We start from the raw sequence: 21,695 nt of genomic DNA, 5'->3' as shown, positions 1-21,695 counted from the left end.
TAAAATATCAGATTCCCTAAAACAGCTTTGATTTTTAAGCATCATGTATTCTTATCTCAGAAAGCATCTCTCAAGTCTAAAATATTCCAAAGGTAATACCACTATAAAAAGCAGAACAAAATAAAATAACTGTCACTTATCTTCACAAAATAATCCTAGAAGCAACTTGGATATATTGAATCAATTTTGACAACAATTTCAAATCAAATAACTCTGCATCTAATAAAGCATTTATTCCACAGTTATTATGTTAGTTCTGTTAGCAATTGCAAACACTTTAATGTGGACCCAAAGTCACAAGCTTTTAAATTGGTTAAAAGATAACTACATTATTTAATGCTGTTTTCCTTCAATGTTGTAAAAAAAAAAATGCAGCAACCATTAAAACATCAGTAATCTCTAATCACGTGACATTAAAGAATGGTTGACAGTCATTTGGTATAAGGGTAAAACCCAAGAAATCAACATTATGTCCAAAATACAAGGAACTCAGTCAGAAGCCAGGCTTTTCCATGGTTGATGGACCAAATCAAGAATCTCATCATAGCTCAATGATGTCTCCTCCTTCCTGTCATTAAAGCTAATTTTGTATATGATAAATGAGGGCTAAAAAATTTTCAAAATTTTCTCCTGCCAAGTTAAGAAGTCTCTGTATCTTCCCTGTTGAGAGGTCACGCTTCATTAAAGTATCTTTTATTTAATATCAGTTCTGGAAGCTGAAGCTAACACTGATCGTCCAGGTTTGTTGTCTGTTATACCACTAAGACTGCTTAATCGAAACATCAGTTAATTCCACAGAACTGTGTTATTGTTCTAGCCTATGTTATTTAAAGGTTCTTAAGTTTTGAAGATGTTTCTAAACTAAAATCGTGAATATTGTTTGATTCTTGTTGGTCCACCCGATATGTTTTAACAGAAGCTCTTTTTAAAAAGTGCTGTCCTTCATACTCACTCTTTCACTGTAGAACATCTAATTTACAGTTTAATCTCCATTCTGGAGAAATAAAATTATACTGAAATAAAATTACACTACAACTCTTCCTTCAGCCAGGTATCTTTTAAACACTGTTGTTATTCTATAAATCATTCTGCTTGATACAAGCAATTAACGAATTTAACTTATAGCCAGAATCAGGTAGGAGACAGGTATAGATGATCATATTGTTTATCTGGCTTTAAAATGTATTAATTGATCAGTTTAAAGAGTGTTACTGATCTAAATACACAGAGTACAAAGGCATTTGTTACTAGATTAGAATTTCAGATCCTGTCCAGATAAAAAATAATAGAGTTACTGGGCGAGGTACAGGGGTAGGAGGAGCTGGGAAGAGTTTGGGGACCTGAAAAGTCATTTTACAAACCAACATCCTACACATTACCTAGTAAATAGGTAAATGAATTTTAAAAACAGCCTCACAACTACTTGTATATTTAGTCTTCAAAGAAAGACCAGAGGTTTCATCTCAACTGTAGACAAATTAGCTGATGCCTTAATTCATAAGTTATACACACTGGAAATCAAGACCAGAGATCACTCTGAATAGTGCCATTGGTCAAACCTGATTAACAGGCATCATGGAGAAACTTGTTTCAATTGTGCTAATTTGTCATTTGATGAAGGAACTGCGGCTCCTAAGCCAGACTGTATTTGTATTGTTAATTTGTAAACGGAAAAAAAACTTAAGTTTATATCTCACAGAAGAAGATGAGGAAGCAAAACTATTGAAATAAATTCCTCTGCATACTTTCAAATACTTTCTCAAAGGCTAATGCAAGTTTCTTACAAAATGTCCTATAAAATCAGTGTTTATGGACAGAGAAGGAATAGAGAGTAGGTATGGAGAGTGAGTATGCAGAGTACCAAACTACTGACACAGTACTTAGTATTTGCAAAGCACTTATGATGATGACCTCAGTCCTTGAGAGCTGACCCCAGACGACAAACCAAATTGCTTTGAAATAATATACATAAATGGGATCTCCAAGATCAATGGTCACCCAACTATAAAAACATTCTTGAGGTCCAGATCCCAGTGAATTTTTATTTAGGAGATTCATTTTTGCCAATGAAGGAAAACACTCCTGTCTTTGTAAGATATTTTAACAATTCCAGTGCAACAAAGTGTCAGCCAAATATCTGTAATTCATTTTTCTTTCTGCCAGAAAAAGGTATCTATTACAGTAACCCTATGTTATGTTGGACTGTAGGTTAAAAACAAAACCTGGTTTGCAAATAATTAATGCCACAAAGAATATGTGAGCATTAGCTCTATGCAACACTTGTGAACACAAAGATCTTACTTCTAGAGGGAAGCAACTTTCACTGCCTTGGGGTTTCAATGATGTGTTTTTAAAGAGGATAAGACATTGTGACAAACAATTCCTCTATAGACGTCCAAATCAATTCAGTATTAGGAATCAAACCATTTCTTACTAGGAATAACAAAGTATATAAAACACTTGACATGTTTAGGAGAAATTGGTCCTATAAATAGGACCAACTACAAAGTTAAAGGGCTACATGTCTTGATTTGGAAGAAACAACAAGTGCTGAGGGGTTTTGGCTTCTGTATTTAACTGACAATATCAACATATTTCTGACCTAAATACAGATTTGGAAAACAAGCTTAGAAAAAATACAGTTAAAGTACTGACCAGGTTTTTATACAGTAAACTAAAACAGAAACCAGCATTTACAATACATTTTAAGATAAATGAAGTATTTGGTGTTAAATTCCTTCCAAAAGTGAAAGTTTGTAACAACTACTACAACACCCTAGAATATCAACAGTTACAAAGGGCACTAAGATATTGTATTTTGGAATATTTTGCAATGTTTCATGCATAGTCCAGATGCTCACAAAGCCTTACAGATTCACACGTCTCAAGGCCCATACACACAACTTTAGAAGCCAAATATTTTAGAAGTAATTGACATAATGGCAGGACTTTAAAAAGCTGGAGGATATCTAAAATGTAAACATGACTCTAACTTACTGTTTGTCAGTATGTATAAGACCTTTTAGAGGAAACTCTCCTGTGTGGTGGAAGAGGTATTCAATATTCACAATACTGATGAAAACAACAAACATTGTGATAAATTGTTTTTTTTCTCTGTAGAACTATAGTCACTAGCCAACAGACTGCCCTGCAATCCAGCAAAGCAAACGACCCCTACAGGTCAGGGAACACTGCCACAAAAGGGAAGACTCACTCATATGTAGCTACTAAACTTTGCTAATGAATATTATTTTCATCAGGATAACATCAGCTGCTGCTGCTTTGGGAGACACAGTCCATATACAACATTCATGCCGATTATATTAACATCATGTAGTCAGAATTTACTGTTCTAGGTATGAAGATAAGTTCAGGAAAGTGGGAAACAGTGGGAAAAAATATGGTTCAGGAATCAAGGTCAAGCTTTTATTCCCAGTTTGGTCATCATCTGTTGATGACCCAAGGGAAGTCACCATGTGTCCCAAACAGGCTGAACGTTAAAACAGATTTAAAGCTGCTTACCTGTTTCACAGAGCTCTGAAATACATTGAAAAGTGATATATTTTCCTATGAAACAGTTAAGTAGCTTCACCAGAAAAAGGCAATGTTAAATACATACACACATACAAAAATCCTTACCTTCTCCAGGACTGACTGCAGATGGTAGATTGGTCCAGTCTAGGGTCCAGTTGGGGCATGGATGAGGAGAAAACTTTGCTTCAATACCATTTTCCTATGTGAAAGGGGGGAAAAAAATTAAGACCCTGATCCTTTACCCACTGAAGTTGGTAGAAAAATTCCCACTGTATTTAATGGCGTCAGATGAAACCGTGCAACACTTTCAGCCTAACTGAAACTAAACAGGCAACTGACTCTACGTTATATGGGATTCAAATTATGTATTTCTCTCATTTTCACAAGAAAGCCCTGTTAATTTTCTTTAGGACATGCTGTCAGCCTCTATGCAAAAAATACTGAGAGTTATGGAACATGAGAGTTTTCTTTAACAAAACTCATTAGGGTTCCCACATGTTCAAAGCTCTAATTAAATAGCAAAAACCCAACAGAAATGATAGAATAATGAAGCCAAACATACAAGCAATGTTTTTTGTCATCCTTTATATAAATATCTTTAAAAGAGAAACACAATACTGCAATTCAAACAAAAAGATACTTTGATTAATCAGAATTATTGATGGGGCTTCCAGCAGTCCTGTCTTTGCTCAATTCCTGAATTGGTCAAATATCATAACAGAACAAAAAAGTAAAATCACTTCTAAGTCAATGCATATCAGACAGAAGACAGGCAAAATGTATTAAACAGTCCAAGGCTGTCAGACTTAGCTTCTGCAATTCTAATGAATTTCACCTATTCCAAATCCACCAGAATATTACTGTTAAAAATACTTCATTAAAAAGCTTAAAATACCATTAACTTAGTCATAGTTGGCCTTGGACCACCTATAAAATGACTGTCTTCATTCTCCTCTTCTAATTCATCAGGAACTGAAGAGAGGTCTTGTAGCTCTTCCTCTGGAGCAGACATCAACTCTGGAAGCTGGAGAAGCTCCATATTGCATTTGCCAGCAGCTTTCTTTACTCCAGGTACTTCTTGAACTCTTTGATACCAACTGGATATCAGAGGCAAATTGACCAGATTTTTGCCTTGTTTTTTGCTGGAAACCTAGAAAAATAAAACAGAAAGGTTACTTGCTACTGTAAATTTCTCCCTACAAGCCACAAGAAGGCAAGAACTACAGAAGAGAGCTCAGCTCCATGCCGAGCGTGCTTACTCATAGCATGATGCAAAAAGATGGCTAGTTAAGAGCTTAGGCCTGCAGGTGGAATTGCCAGTTGGCCACTTAGACTTTATCTGCAATTCCCATTTGCTTAATAGGATGAAAAGGTTTACATGACCAACTTTAATCCTAATTTCAGTCAGTAACAGGAAAAAACAATTTAAATAATATTCGTAATTATCTGCTATTTCCTAACAAGGGAATGGTTCGTTTTGGTTGGTAATCACAAAAAAAAAAAACAAAACACCCCACCCCAACAACAGTATTTTGCAATGAATACTGAACTCTAAGCAAGACATTATGGTACCTGAATGCTCTCTTCCTTCCCACAGGCGCCTTGCAGTCCTTAAAAGCTCATCCACTGACAGCTGTTTTGCCAGCAACTGCAAGCCTGAAACACCTTTGACTATGTGGTAACAGCAAAATAGGCACAGGCATACATTGTCCCTGGTCTTTATTTAAGTCTTTGCACTACATCTGTGACTTTTATTTTTTTACTAGCACTGAATCCAAAACTTTTTTTTTAAATCATATATTTACTTAAACTTTTTTATCATCTTAACTTTGTATTTTTACATGAAAATGGTAACTAGTATATTTCTTTTCCAAATTAAGTATATATGATGGTGAGATGAAGTTGTCTTCAAGAGAAATCAGAATTTTAAGTGTAAAAAAAAAGATTCCTAAGTAAGAATACAATGCATATATTACAAAAAAGATACACAAATCACATTTTTACATAAAGACCAGTTAATTTTAAAAGGGATGCATTTGGTGAACTGAAGTAATTTTTGTTTGGGTCCACAAATGTTTCAGAACAGTGAAGATCATCCTCTTACAGGAGAGGTTGTAAAGTCTCCGTCCTTAGAGACACTCAAAACCTGACTGGACATGATCCTGGGCAACTGGCTCCAGTTGACCCTGCTCTGAGCAGGGGGGCTGGACAAGATGATCTCCAGAGGTGCCCTCCAACCTCAACTATTCCAACCTCAACAATTCTGTGATGCTGTGCCTGCTTTAAGCAAAAAATTAAAAATCACGATTACAGGAAAAGGCCATGCAAAAACAGTGCCCCTCCACATATCTGCCCTCGGTGTGGAAATAGGAATTGGTAAAGAACACTTGAAATGACACAAAATTTCAAGAAGCTTTCTTGCATGCTGTGTTTATAATGTTCTTAGGGTAATCACAAGTAATTAGTAATAGCTAAAGGAGCAAAAGGAGGATGAATTGTGTAATTTTAGTATCTAATTCAATATCCTAATAGAAACACAGGCAGAAATTCATTAATTCAGCTAAGGAAGAAGTATTTTGGAAAGCAATTCTAAGAGGCACTGTTACACTTGATAACAAGTGTTCTAAATTGTATTTTAAAAGGGAATACTGGTTTCTCCCAGATGGAGAACAGAGCTTTTGTTATTCTTCTGTTAATTTTAAACAATTTCAACTAATAGAAAGCATAACAAAGCTAACCTCAGAAAGATAACGGAAATGGAATGAGGTAATGAAAAACAACACTTCAGCTTCATTATCTTACTTTTGGTAATTACAATTACAATCAGCTAGTCAGGTCTCCTCATATTTATTGTATGATACTTTCCAGACACATACCCATTGAAGACTTCATTATTATTCACACCCTAAAGCAAAGTGGAAGCGTAGCTAGAATGATTTTTTTAACCACAATCCAGAAAGTCCAGTTATGTAAGTGATACATAACATTTTAATACAGAATTAAACTCTGGCACTTCCATCAACAAGAGCAGTTTCAACCCACTGCCTGCAATAAGCTTTCAGATGCAAGTTATTAAATTTGGATGATAACTGTAGGAATCAAGGTATAATTGTTTAGAAAACTGATCATTCACCAGAGAACAGAAATAAAGCAACATTATCCCAGAGCTCTTGTAATTTAGGTAAAAATAAAACTGAAAGCCAGTTTTTTAGGACAATCCTTGGTGCAAGCTAACAAAAATGTATTCTATAATATATCATTTGTAAGCTGCAGACCACCAGGGCTCAAGGGTCACACATGAAAAGCAAACAAATACAGCATTCTAAGCTGCTCACGCTATGTCTACAGAACAATTTCAACTGGATTGCTGAAATCAATTAAGCATCTGATCCAAGAATCTTCTCATGCCTAGCACCAGTAAATCAAATATTACTGTAAAAAGTTATGCTCTTCTTATTTAAAGAGGCCTTGGAAAAATAAAGAAGACTGAAATACATTAAAGTTTTCAAAATAGTAGGAAAGCATTTTGTCTTACTACTTTTGTTTGGTATCATTCATACAGAAGTTGCCGTTAATCCTCAGTTATGTGATTTGCAAAACAAACAAACAAAGCAGCGATGAATTAATAACCATTTCTGTAAAATAACTCATCATCTTAATTCAAAGGTAGCTACATTAACCTACTTCTGGACTCCCGAATTGCTATGATTATACATAAATCCATTGAGGATGATGATTTTGGTTAAAGAAGCTATAAATTGGATGCTTGTCACATATTAATGTTCGTTAGCAATTATCTTGATTTTAGAGATTGCTTCTCTGAATCTGACAGCATCTTCTCCATGAATTCCATTTGTTTTCAAACACCATAAGGCAAATTTGGCAAAACAACTTGCAAAATCAAAATGCAAATACCAGCTTCACTCAGAGCTCTTCCTGGCAACAGACACCAGCTTAGCTATCAATCTCATAGAGTAATTGCAGGAATACTGGTAGCAGGCAACTTCGTTGTATCATTTTATTGTCATGGGAAATAAAGACAGAGTTGTCGCTTCCCTAGTTCTTTTCTGTGTATACATCCTCATAAAACTAAGTACACAGATTGTGCTGAGCAAGACTCTCACACAGTCTTGCCACGGATGTTTTTCCCAAAGCAAAATTGGTTTTGAACCTGAGCTCAAGTCACTTGCACTACTAAGCCCTACCTCTTTACAGAGGTGAGAAAAGGGTAGAGGGAGAAAAGAGGGATTGGAGGGAGTGTTAAAAAAAAAGTAAATAAAAATCAAATTGCATGGCTTTATTAGGCTTGAAACATATTTTGATATATGTTCCTAATACAGATATTAAGATATTTGTACAACTGAATCTGCAAGACACTGGCACTGACTAGGTTAATGCTGTAAAAAAAGCAATAACCAACACGCACAGATGGAATCTCCTTCTCAGGCCCAGATAAATTTTGTACAAAGTGAGCAATCCACCACAAAAGATTCAATAACCAAGTGAATAAGGCTCTCCCTACAAGAGGGATGAGATTAGCTTCTAACAGATCGTTGATCTGAGGGTACAGAAACATGAATTTTTTACTGATTCAAATTACAGTTGAGTTGACTCAACCAACAGCCTGCCAAACTGTACCCTGGAAATCTCACAGGACCGCAAGGAGAATCATAACTTTTCAGTTATAAACTTCACTCCAAGAGTTTCTAGCAATTTAACCTTTGCCAAGGAACTTCTCCTTTCATTGCAGTAAACAAAGGACCTTCCACAAACTGTGGAAAACAGTTTAGTAGCAACGATACTATGAACGACAAAACTACAGATTACTGAAGTTTCAGGGGCTGAAGCACATCCCAAAGCAGCTGGCTCCCTAGACACAACACCTCAGTTCTGAGAGGGGTTCACAGTGATCAGTCCTTGCTTGAAGAAGAATACAGACTAAGTTTTTACAAAACAAAACTGCACAGAAGAATAAAAAGGTTGCTGATATGTAGGTATTATGCTGTCCTAGACACCCATCTTTATCTACAGATATGCAATGAAACTGGCTTATTTTGTGGGAGGGTTTGATAAAAAGCACCCATTTGAGGGAGACTAAAGCCAGTTTGGCTACACAGGAATGTTTCCTCCCAAAGAAGTCATTCCTATGAACTAGAAGAAAACAACAGCAGAGATTAAGAATAACTAACCTATTATGAGGAGAAATAAGCAAATTGGAAGCCATAGTACACTGTATTTTGAAAAGAAATATCTGTACACAAAAAAAAAATTCTAAAGAGAATCTCAAGAAATTACATACCAGTAGCATAAACAAATGAGCTTTTGGAAGTCTTCCCCTAGTCAATACCCGAGTACCTCTTCAGCTCTAGTATGTGTAAGGAAAGTCAAGGATTTACACCTCTAAAAAGCCACCATAGTCCCTGAATCTCTCTCCACTCACTGCCTCCCTAAAGGGCATTCTTATTTTCCTAGAAGGTACTTGTTTTCTTTTAGGCATATCTGTCCCTGTCAAGATAAAGTTACATAAAGTTTCAAGTGTCTGATGAAAAGAATTTCAATTCAGCTAATATCCACGTAGTAGAAGTACAACAAGCTGGGTAGGAATTCATCTTGCCTTGCCTCCCAAGTACACTGAAACCAAAATTAAAATAGGTTCATGCTTACCTACTTTCTTCTACTTATTTAAGTGTCCATTTTATATCTCTCACGGGGGACATCCCTTATAATATTTTAAATTATTATACCATTCTCAACCCTCCCTCCTTTTAAATTTTGCAAGTTACGATGGAATCAAAATTCCAAATCTCAAAAAAATCCTCACAGATAAAATGCTCTCATTTCAGTAAATATCCATTGAGTCATGGTCATAAATCTAGTACGCTAAATTCAAGCAAGAAGACAGGTTCACGCTTACCTACTTTGGCTTTATGTATATTAGAATGTACTTTAAGTGTCCATTTTAAGTATTTTCATGGAGGAATTTTCTGGGCAACTTGGTGCCAAAATAGTTCAGCATAATATTTTAACAGTTTGTACAAAGACAAATCTCCTCTTTCAGGTTAAGTTCACATCACAAACACCACAATATATTTTAAATTAACACATTTTACAACTTTCCAGTTCTTAAAATTACATATACACCACTTAATATTTGCAGAACTTGTTGTCTTACCAAGAATTGATGGATGCATGGCAAAAGCACTATATCTGCCAAGGTAAAATAAAGCCCTTCTGCAAAAACATGGTCCAAACATGGAAGGTCAGAGGTTTTTATCCTCCTGATGTGAGGGGCCTCCCTGTTGACTGCATCTGGTACCTCCTGTACAAGTAGCTTGGAGAAAGCTATACTCAGTTCCAAACTTGGGAGTGGATGTTCATGCATTTCCACTGTTTTTCCTTCCTCTGTTGCTTCTTTACCAAGTACAGGCACTGCAGTTTTGGCACCTGCCTTCTGTTGTTGAAGTTTTTGCCTTCGAATTTTGTCATCATTATGTACTCGGACAGGTTCTCCAAGCTTCCTTTCAAGCTGTAAAATGTCAGGAGGAATAGTCTGACAGTGCTCAGGAGATGCTGTCAAAAATCCTTCAACAGCCAGAGGTATGCTGATCTCACAAAGTCTGGTCCACTGGCTAACCTGTCAGACAAATTCACGTAATTAATGTCTCTACAGAAAGAGAAACAAAATCCAGCGTATGTTTTTGCACACTTTAAGCAAATAAATTCCAGCCAAAGGTGGTAACTCCAGTTTTTAATACCTTCTTTGATATCTTAGAAGCTCAGGTATTTTGTATTACTTGTGAAACAGCAGAATCAGGAAGCTAAATCTTACATATAACAGAATGAACAGTTATCCAGTATAGCATATTTTTATTCCTTTTTATTGGCATAAGATTAGCCTGTGTAACTCACGAGAAGCAAAACTGTGATGAATTTACATATGTCAGCTCTACCAAATGCTGGTAATAAAACCAGAAGATTACACCAAAGAGATTTTGAGCACATTTATTTTACAGAAATGCATTATATTATTAGTGGTTTTTTAGCATGCAACACCAAAAAACTTTAGTCTAACGAAACACCTGGAAAAAAATTACTTGTTTTTTTCATGTTCTTATCCTTGTCCTCTTTTTCTTATTACCTGTACTTAAAGGTTTTAAAACTTTTAAACTCTTGTCTTTTCTTATTCAGTTTACTCACTTTGCAGCCATCTGAAACACGGAATCAAGTTTGCCAGCAGTTCCAAGAAAAGGTTAGAACCAGACGTTTCTGGAGGATGCCAGGGACAACTTCTTTACGCTAGTGCTAGATGGACTAGCACAAGGATATTCTTCCCCAGATCTGCTACTCATCAACAGGGATGAACTGGGTTGGAGGCACAGTACTCAATGGCATCTATGGATGTAGCGATCACAAAATAGTTCAACCGCCTGATAGGAGAAGGCAGGCAAGTCTAGATGGATTAACTGCCAGATGAGTAAACTGCTGTGATAAATGGGCTGAAATATCAACTCAAAAGGTAGTAGTGGTTCACACTCTACCTGAAGGTCAGTTAGAAGTGGAGCTCTTGAGGGGCCTATGCTGAGGCCTATCCTATTTAATTATCTTTACCAATGACCTAGAGGGGGAGATGGAATACATTCACATCAAGGATGACACTGAGTTGAGTGGAGCAGTCAATAAACTTCAAGAAAAGGCTGCCATTCACAGGGGCCTACACAGGCTAGAGAACAGGTTGACAGGAACTTCACGAAACTCAATAAAACATCCCACACCTAGGATGGACTAGACCCCTGTAATGGTACAGGCTAGGGACCGACTAACTGGCCAGGCAGCAGCTCTGCTGAAAAGACTCTAGACATCCTGGTGAGCATAAGCTGGCAGCGTGCCTTGGCAGTGATGAAGACTAACAGTATACGGTGCTCTTGAAATCAAAATTAACAATAAATTAGGTATTTCTTAGTCTACTCCAAACTGGAAGAGCTGTACTTTATAGCTTATTGAAACTATACTGCTAAACATGAAACAAAGATCTGACCCATTTTTTTTTAATCTTAAGGTTCTTTTTGGGCTGCTAAAAAGTAGTATCTTTAAAAAGAATTCTTCTCCATCTTTATGCCAAAATACACATACTTCTCCACTGAGGAAATTTAATTTTCTAAGCAAATTAAGTTTCTTACTAAAAGAACTTAGTTTACATCAATATTAAGAGTCTACTTCAGAGTATTTAATTGTTATAAAAAATGCTATTAATGTATTTAAGAGAAAGAGATGCACTCACTTCAGCACAGGCTTTTAAGCAGGTCTTCTTAAAGCCTAAGAGTTCCAAAATATCCTTTTTAGATGGATCTGCCTCATATGTTTTCTGTATTATATGCCTTAAGACAACAGAAAGCCCAGCTCGGCAGAACTTGCTGTCTTTCACAACAGCAGCAGGTAAACAGCAGCTCTGCACAACCACTGGAAGGTGACATCTGGAGATTAAATGGACCTCGAGATCGCCAAGGAGGTTTTTTGTCACAAACTGATCATCCACATTTTCACCAGTCGGCACTAAGAAAACTTTGAATAATTTGCAGTCACAGTAGGATAGCAAAAACAGTGAAATAGACGTATGAAGAGGAAAGATACTATCTCTGTACTGATGAGAAAAACCCAAATATAAATGTTCTTCAGTGACACTATCTTTCATCTTCCTCCTGAGTTGAAGTTCCTGAAATAGAAATCAGAACACAACATTCATAAAAGAACACAGAATTTAGAACAAAAACGAGGGTTTGAAACAGTGGTCCTTCCACTATCTGCTAAAACTGATTTTAACATAAGACACTATTAAAGACATCCTGCCAGAATAAGTGGATTGCAGGCCCTTCTTGAGAGAAAAGCATGGTTTCACATATACGCTGTCTCTTCACATACAAATCACTGACAGGGAAATGATCTGTGTAAAAATTATTTTACATTTTAGCATATTTCTGACATTAAACAAAACATACAAAACCAAAGGAAAATATTTCCTTTTAAATGTTTTAGTTTACAAACATTTTATAGCAAGGCTTTTTTTTTTAAAATCAATAATCTCCCACATTAACCATATATTATTGAAAAAAACAAGTTCCTGAGCACATACCTACAATAGTCAGTTTCCTAATGCACACATTTGTCTTTCTGTAACTGTTAGAAGGAACATATATAGGGTATTCAGGCCATGGGAAATTAAGTTGGTTTCTGTATTAAAAATTAATCTAGAGCCTGGCGAGATACCAACTGAAGGTCAGGAGGACACATAAGAAAAAATATAAACACGTTCATTTTAAGAATGCTACATGAACACCTCAAACACACAACTACTTCAAAGCAGTTTAATACAACAGTAAAATAGCTGAAATTAATGTCTTCTCATTATATTAAAAACTTAAATTCATTTTCCTTATACTTGGTTGAAAATTACATTTTTCCTCTTGAACTATTCCATACTAGTTTAATAGAAAGCAATAATGCAATAATTTTTCTGCTCCATCAGTCAATAAAATTGCCCATGAACTTATAAATCACAACTCGTATTGAAAAGCTTTAGACACTAGATGGCACTCTTAAAACAATCATTATAAAAGAAAGCTTTATTACAATAAGAGAAAGAAATTGGAATGTTGCTAAGAAAGGCCAGTACGTTTTTATATATACCTATATATATATAAAGCACACGTGACATTGGAAGAGCATCAGTCTTTCAAATAACCATCTAGATTAATAAAGTCTCTGTACAGTTACATGAATATGATGTAATTATTTAATAAGCAAAAAAGGTTTTGATTTGATATATCTAGATTATTGGATTTTTTTTTTCAGGTAGATGTGTACATCAAATTTACTATTTTATATCATCTATCACTAGGCCAAATCAATTGTCCAAAAAGAGACAGTGGAAGAATAAAATCAAGTCCACCTGACATTAAGTAAAGATCATAATAACGATTGTTACAGTGAAGTATTTTTAAACCATGACATTACATTACTTTGTCTCAGAACAACAGTGGCTCAACAGAATAGTACTGTCGCTTTTCTTTAATTAATACACCTGCCACACAAAGAATAGTACAATACATAACACCTGCTTTCCTAGAAACTGTTTTATTTGGATAAATCTTGACAGCACGTAAATCAAGACAGATTCAATACTGTAAGTACAGCTTACAGTGGAAAAAAATATACAGTGAAGGTACTGTTGAAGAGATTAGTCAAGAGCTAGTCTTACATCCTAAATCCATAGTTACTAGCATTTAAACTCATATCCTCGACTACAGTACTTCTCTCAGCATTAAATAGTACCTTCATATGCATTTGGGTTGGTTTTATTTCCCATGGGAACCTGTAGAGCATACAACCCCATCTTTTCCTGGCCACTCAGACATACACATCACCTTACAAATCACTTCACTGCTGATTTTTTTCTTCTGGTTGACCTTATTGGACATGATCAGCTTTTGTGGTCGTTATCATGCTGTGTAGAACTGCTAAATATTTTGGTAAATTCTGAAGAGGTTTCTATTTCCAAAGTATATTATTCTGTAGTTTCCATCTGTTAATCACCTTTTCTTACAAATTATTCCAAATCCATCACTGAGGACTGTGCAAGTAAAACATTAACCTTTTCACCACACAGGTACTCTCAATAGGTATACCAGCCCTTGCCCATTTTCATCCAGAGTAGCAGGTCTGAAGCACTGTTCCCCCACAGAGGATAATATATCATTAGACTGAAAATAAAAACAAAAAAAAAAAACCTTGAAAAATGCCCAAATAGAGCTACTACTTAATCAGGCTACTGACTAAAATTACAAAAAATGCCCCACTATGAAAACTGGTAGATCAAAATGCAAACACTGTCAACATGAAATTTCCTCTTGAATAAAATTACTTCTACCCAGTAGCAATGAGTAATAGATAGCAGCCGTCAGTCAGTCCCAGAGACAGTAACTGATTGGAAATAATGAGTTGTTGGTTATTGGTCTGCTCTGTATTCAACCCAGTAAATGCCACAGCTGACACTATCCTATTAATCCACCTGTCTCCTTGAAGTTTGAAATTTGACTTGGAATTTGTCTGGTCAAATTCAACTATTTTTATCCTCAGGTATACAACTATCACATACAGAAGTCACACAAACCAGATAAACCAATACTAGGATCTTGCTGAAGCAGGATAAGCAGACGTTGTACAGAGCTACCCGCTCCAATCTCTTGACAGTGTCAGAAAATGGGAATACACATGCAGCCCACTTCATTTAGTCCATAGTGTCTTAATGTAAAGCCACTGCCCTCAACCATTTTAGGTAAGGCTGTGGATTTTGTACTGAGGCAAAGGTGCACTCAGGAAAGGTCTGTTCTTCCAAATGCCTTGAAGAGAAAACCTTTGGGAGACAGCTGGGCCAGACAGCTTGAGGGTGGTTACTAACTCCTTCAAAACTCAAAGTAATTTTTTGTGACCATACACACTAATTTACCACTACTCAGCTGCAACATGGTGAACTATACCAGAGAGACTGAAATACTTTTCTGAACCTAAATGAACTTCTACAAGGATAGAAAGAACACAGGAACAGTGACGTTCATGATCTACTTGAATAGATCACACCGTAAAATCAGAACATTTTGCAGAATTTATTGAGAAAAAAATTATTTTGGGGAGGGGAGGAAGGAAAGGCCAAGTCTGGCCCTCAGCCAGAGCAGTAAACTATTGTCATTCAGCATGTAGCCACAAAAGTGCCCATGTAAAGGACATGGTAGAAATGTGCAACTGCAGGTGACAGGGAGCCCACGAAACTACTTGTTTTGACGGTGGCTCAGACCTAGATGGCATCAACTGGTCTTGGTATCACGCACTGAATCAGTTTAGTACCCTCTAGTCCCACAACTTGTCAGTTATACCTTCTCCCCAGAGTCAGTTCAGACTCCGATTTGGCTTTCTTGTATTCTTCGTCCTCAGGTAAAGCCACCTCACACTGGCTTGGTAGTGCTTCAGATAAGCTTAGATAGCCTATGAGAGGGGTTCTCACTTAAGACTGTCCAGCACAACCCAAGTTACTGTACTCAGTGGCTAGCAGTCCTCCAGTACCTGCCTGTAATTATCTACTCATGAGCTCAAAAGGACAAAAAAGTTCTCCAGTAACTCTCTGCAAAATTGTACAATTTACCTCCATGAAGCACAAAGTGAACAGGTCTACAGAGGTAAGCATAATGTTCGGTATGATTTGAAGTTTAGCTGCTCAAACACAGGTAGCTACATTAACCCCAAAATAAAACCAGAGCTTTCATTGCTCATCGACAAGAATCTCAGGGCTCTTAATGAAATTGCAATATCTGCTGTTGAATTTTCTGATATATAAAAAAGCCATTCTACATTTTATTCCAGTTGGATAGGCAGTTGTTTTTAATAAGTTTTCCAAAAGCTAGATTCTCCGTTAGCTAGGTTTTGTGCACACGCTGAAGCTGCATTTATCCCAAAAAGCAAAAAATTTTAAATACCACTCACTCATAAAACATTCATTAGCTACTCAGATATATTTTTTAAAAAAAATACTCATACAAAATTTTAGAGGGGGATTCTCATATCAAGGTGAGGGAGAAGGGTTAAGCTAAGGCTGCTGTTTTGGTTAATTAGACTCTCCCCAGATGGGAGAAGGGGAAATCCAAAAATGAAAATTATGTTCAATATTATGAGAATTTTGTTTTTAAAGAATCACATAAACAGTGACAGAATCAATACAGCAACAATTAATCATCCCAGTTAGTAATTCTGAACCAAATAAAAACAAACTGTAAATTGCTAATTTCTGAAAAAAGCACAAGCAACTAACTGATATCTTGCACTTCACAGCAGAATAAACTCCAGAGCAGGAGGTAACTCCAGCTCTCATCACAAAAAATACAAGTGTCTCATTTCTTTGGTTTACAAGGAGAATTAAGAACATTGCACATTTCACAAGATCGGGTCTTAAATCTGAGAACAGGTACTTACATACACAAATGATTTCCATACCCTGACAAATCAATCTGACATGTCATCATTTATATGACAGCGATTCATTTTGGTTCATACAGACAATCGGATCTCAGCTAAAGGTCCCGATCCTGCAAGCACTCATAGTACCTGACCTGAAGGTGTATTTGCAATATACTGTCCCATTAGCTTCAAATATAGTCCCAAATTCTTCTCATATAGCATACTACTCCTATTTTTCCTACCAAAGTCCCTTTCTCCTCTCAAATTTGCAGTGCTGCAACACTGAAATTGTTTTCCCAGAACTGTACTCCCTGTTCTGCTACTGATATGGTCAATTTGGATCTGAGTTATTAAACTTACTGTGTGGATTGGAACAAATTATTTTCTTAATTAGGGTCCATTTAGGACAATAATACTTTTCTGTTCCTGCAGCTAACCTTCAAATGATGAAAAGATGAGCTTCACTCGGGAGGAAAACAAAAGACATGTTGCACTTAAAGCTCCTGTTTGCATCCTCCAGCTGTTTCTCTCCTCTTTTGCTATGCCCAGCGTGGTGGTCCAGGAACACAGGTCCTCCTTTACAGTTGCCAAAGAACTTGCATCTACATTCCAAGGAAGCCCAGAGAAACACGTTAAATTATGTATCTTTAAATTTGTGATAATTCAGGCTCAAATATCAAACTAAGTATTTTTAAAACTCTAACTATTGACTTAATGAAGGTTAAGATTCACTTGTCAGTTTGCTCAGGTTTGTTCCTCTCTCTCCTTCCAATACTCACACTTAATTCTTCGCTTTATTTCACCCACTTGAAAAATACAAATTGTTAAGATGAAGGTACCACCCTCAAACAAGAACAGATAAGTTTATTAGCTGATATTTCTGCTGGTGATCAACAGTTAGGCAATTAACAGTGCTCATGTTAAGATCAGCTACCAACTGAACACCCTTAGGAGCTGAGCAGTGGAAGATGTTTTTCAGAACGCTAAAGGAATGAAAGCCACTGTTTTGGTTTACACTTGGAAGTTACTTTTTTTATAACTAGATTTGCTAGAAGTTGTTTCTAAGTTAATTCTTAGTATCTACAAGATTCTTGGGGAGCAAGGGACTTTTCTTTCTGTCTTCCTTTAAAACATTCAAAAAGTTTAAGGGGTTTTTGCTTTTTAAATCCATTTGTATTCCACATAAGAGATTTCAGAGGGCCAAAAAATAGCAATTAAGTTAATTTAGGTCATAGATAAGTATGTTGAACAGCCAAATGACATTCTGAATAAGTCTCTTTTCTGAATAAGTCTCGTTTCCTTGCAACTATAGAGCTCACAGTGCATAGGGTAAACACAGAAGAAATTTTAACCTTTTTAGAACTCCCTACGACACCAAGAAGAAAAAAAATGTCCTGAGCTCAATTGCTGAGAAAATCTTTTGTAAATCCCCTTTTCCCATTTTCTGACTTCTAAATGCAGGTTTCTCTCTCTACCAACTTCAGAAAGCACTGCTAAAAGTTCTCCACCTTTATTTTTCATAAAACACTTACATGGACAGTGTAATCTCTGAATTCATACAGAACTTTCATACAGACTCTGCAATTGCCAAATAACATGTCTGCCTGGTAACTTAAGAATTTTTTTTTTTTATTCATATTTGAAGTTGTAATATTTAGACTAACCCAGCAGGTTCCTCTTGCTGTTACTCCCCTAGACATCAAAAACCTCTTCGCCACAAAAAAAGATCATTCAGTGACTACCTCAGAACTTTATCTAGGAAATTTTCTTTTTCAGCCTCAGTCTGACAGCGATCAACATAAAGCCACCTGCTATATTCAAAGGGTCCATATCTTGAATTAGTATAACTGTTCAAACAGAAGATTTTTCCTCTTTCCCCATTCAACACTTGTTTCTAGAATTACTAAGACGAAAGCAGCATTATTAAAATACTGTAATAGAGATTTTAGAGATCAATAAAATGCACATTAGCTAATAACAGAAACAAGACTTTTGTCCTGTAGACAAGCTTCACAATATACATGGCTAAACTGCAAGAATTGCATTCACTACCACTGTCGCAACACCCAAGTTTGTCCTAATTCATACTGACAATTCAACTCTCTATGCATGCCACAGATCTCTGTTTGACTAGATCCCCGTAATATTTCTTCACAACCAGAAGCACTGAATCTTCTTCCTTTACTGCAACCATATACCAAAAATTATTAATCTGACATGTTGTTAACTAGTATTTTTCCCCTACATTTTGCCTGAATTTAAATTTTGCTAGTCCACTTGTTTAGAGAGGTTAGCAATTTCTCAGCAAACTGGAAAAGAATAGGAAATATTAACTATGGAGATGTTTAAAGTTAGGTACTTTTCAGACCAGGAGGACAGACTTTTTCAAACTACAAGGTAGAGAGCACTAGCAACAGAAAACTCCACTCTGCTTTTTGCATTGAACTTTTCAGCATCAACAGAATTACTCTTAATACTTTCAGTTCCCACAAAAACTTTAAAAAGTATTTTTAACAAAATAGGCTTCTGTAATGATTGCAACTCATTATACATTTATTTCATTACAACAGCAAAGCATTAAGTCTGGATTTATTTATATTGCTAGTTACTGTAAAAACTTCTATGTCCCTTTATCACAACGGTAACTGAACATTTCATACACTTTCCTCCCAAAAGCCTTGTAAGGTGGAAGTTTCCTGTGTTCCATTATACATGTGAAAAAGCTGAAGCACAGAGAGAATTTTTAGTTCAGCATCACACAGGAAGTCTGTTCTAGAGCAACCCTAAAAAACAGACATTTTCCTGAAGGGTTTTGCTGTTTGTTTTGGTTGTGGCAGTTTTTTTAAGTCCAGTCTATGAACACAATGTAAAACTACAATCAGGCTAGTTTTATTCCCAAGTCTCTCATAGAAGAGAAACCAAAATAAATCTGTCCAGGAGTTCTGTCTGTAAATGACTTTACCTGTGTTTCCTTATTCTTTCCTGTGAGAAGATAAGGTCTTCTGGCATCATCACTTCAACTGAACCGTACACTCTTACATCCCATCCCTCTCCTATCTTTTACTTCAGAGAATTCCTCCTAGCATCTTGCCTCTAAGCACACACGTTTATAAAGTCGTTTCCTATATTTTTTTGTTTCTAAGTTGTTTTTCTGCACTATTTTGGCTCTGCAGAGTACTTGTTCCTTGTGGATTTATGCACAGCCTTTCCTTTGAAAGACTTAATAGCCTACCTGGTTGCTTGTTCTTATGTATTTTCACATAACTACTACCCTTCCATTAAATGCGATAAATTTATGAATCCCTTGGCAGCTTACTAAGACAAAAGCAGCCACAGACATACACAATAAAACACAACATGGAACGCAGAACTAAAAAAACCTACGAGACGTGACACTATTCACTCACAATATTTTTCCCAGAACGTTTTTTTCTCTAATTAAGACTGTAAATTCTATGGGAAGAGATGTTTTTTATCCTATACTGGCCTTACTTAGAGTAGCCACTGTTGAAAGAGGGAAAGGGAGAAGTAACGGACATTATAGGCTTTGCAACGTAACTTAAAGACAAGATAAATAATGTTGTCTACCTTTGATATAAAAAACACCTTGGCTATTTAAAAATAATAACCATTAAGTAAGTATAATTTTCACTAACTGTACTGTTTGTTACCATTTTCTCTTCCCTTTCAACATGCACTAAACAACAGTTAAATTAGCTTCACTGAGCTACTGTGTTAACAATGTAATAAAGAAAATTATTGGTTTAAAAATAAATGCTTCACAGAAAAATTAAAAAATTAAAAATAAATAAGTACATAAACATCCTTTTCCTTTTAGCTCCTGAAAAAGATCTCATTTATTAGTTGATTACTACATGGTAAAACAGAACTTTTGTCAAACAGACACATAAACATCACAGAATCACAGAATGTTAGGGATTGGAAGGGACCTCGAAAGATCATCTAGTCCAATCCCCCTGCCGGAGCAGGATTGCCTAGACCATATCACACAGGAACGCGTCCAGGCGGGTTTTGAATGTCTCCAGAGAAGGAGACTCCACAACCTCTCTGGGCAGCCTGTTCCAGTGTTCGGTCACCCTCACTGTAAAGAAGTTTTTCCTCATATTTATGTGGAACCTCCTGTGTTCCAGCTTGCACCCATTGCCCCTTGTCCTGTCAAGGGATGTCACTGAGAAGAGCCTGGCTCCATCCTCATGACACTTGCCCTTTACATATTTATAAACATTAAACATTTGAGATGTTCAATACACTAAGTCGTTTGAAACTGTAGTTTTCCTCCAGCAAATATTTAACTTAGTACAAAGTAATATTTGTGCTTTAGGGCAGATAACTTCAGAGGCTGGAGTGATATTTTTATCCAGACGATCAATTTGCTATGTGAGCTTAGGCCACCATTGCATCCTCAAGTGAACCCAAAGAGAAGCATACAACCTTTCATGAAGAGCTTCAAACCAGAATTTCAGACAGGTGTATCAATAAAGTAAAAGCTTTTAACCGTTCAAGAAAGACACAGGCTATGGAGAACAGAAGCCAAACTTTAGAAAGACAGCACACTAAAACTCGGTTATTGCAGAAAATAATACCACTGAGTTAAAATCCCTTTGCAGACCAACTCCATAAAACCGCCGCTCCTCAGCGGTTTGTCTGCCCAGAAAAATCGCACCTGGAAACACTGAAACCTTCTCTTTATTTTTTTTTTTCTCCGAAAACCTCAGCCACCAGTCACCCAGTGCCAGATGAACGACACGGAGGCTACGAGCGCCTTTCCCACCATCAGCTATGGCTGGTCTTCACCCATCACCACCTCAGCTGGGCGTTTACAGCCACCCCCTCCCTCGCGGCACAGAGAGACGACGGCGACGGGCGCGGGGGCGGCCGCTCGCAGTCAAGGAGCGCAGGCGAGGAGGAAGCGGGAAACCGGGGCTCCCCAGGGCCGCGCAGCGCACGCTGAGACCCGCCGCCCCCGCCCGCGGGGGACCCCGGGGCTGCCCCCGGAGCCGCCGCGGCCCGATAACGGCCGCGAGCCGGTAAGGCCCACCCGTCCCCCAACGGCTCCGTCCCCCCGCGCGCGAGGCGGGCGCCCACCACCGCTTACCCCGCCCCGCCCGCAGGGCTCTCCCGGCCCCGCACGCGACCCGGCC

The 21,695-nt window shown here is 37.0% G+C and overlaps 1 protein-coding gene across 2 annotated transcripts in view; it reads right to left on the bottom strand.

The window, feature by feature from the left end:
* GSTCD (glutathione S-transferase C-terminal domain containing) overlaps positions 1-21,695 on the bottom strand; it is a 75,679-nt gene extending 53,984 nt beyond the window's left edge. For both annotated transcript variants that reach the window (XM_068403039.1, XM_068403040.1), the window contains exons 1-5: positions 21,650-21,695; positions 11,813-12,244; positions 9,707-10,168; positions 4,430-4,684; positions 3,640-3,733 (exon numbers count right to left, since the gene is read on the bottom strand). In XM_068403039.1, the coding sequence (XP_068259140.1) occupies positions 3,640-3,733; positions 4,430-4,684; positions 9,707-10,168; positions 11,813-12,223 (1,222 nt within the window). In that variant the 5' untranslated portion in view covers positions 12,224-12,244; positions 21,650-21,695. The remainder of the gene's footprint in view (positions 1-3,639; positions 3,734-4,429; positions 4,685-9,706; positions 10,169-11,812; positions 12,245-21,649) is intronic.

This window comes from Nyctibius grandis, chromosome 6 (assembly GCF_013368605.1).
Source record: "Nyctibius grandis isolate bNycGra1 chromosome 6, bNycGra1.pri, whole genome shotgun sequence".
NCBI lineage: Eukaryota > Metazoa > Chordata > Aves > Nyctibiiformes > Nyctibiidae > Nyctibius > Nyctibius grandis.
The sequence above is the reverse complement of the archived record's forward strand: the minus strand, read 5'-3'. Positions and strand labels throughout refer to the sequence as shown.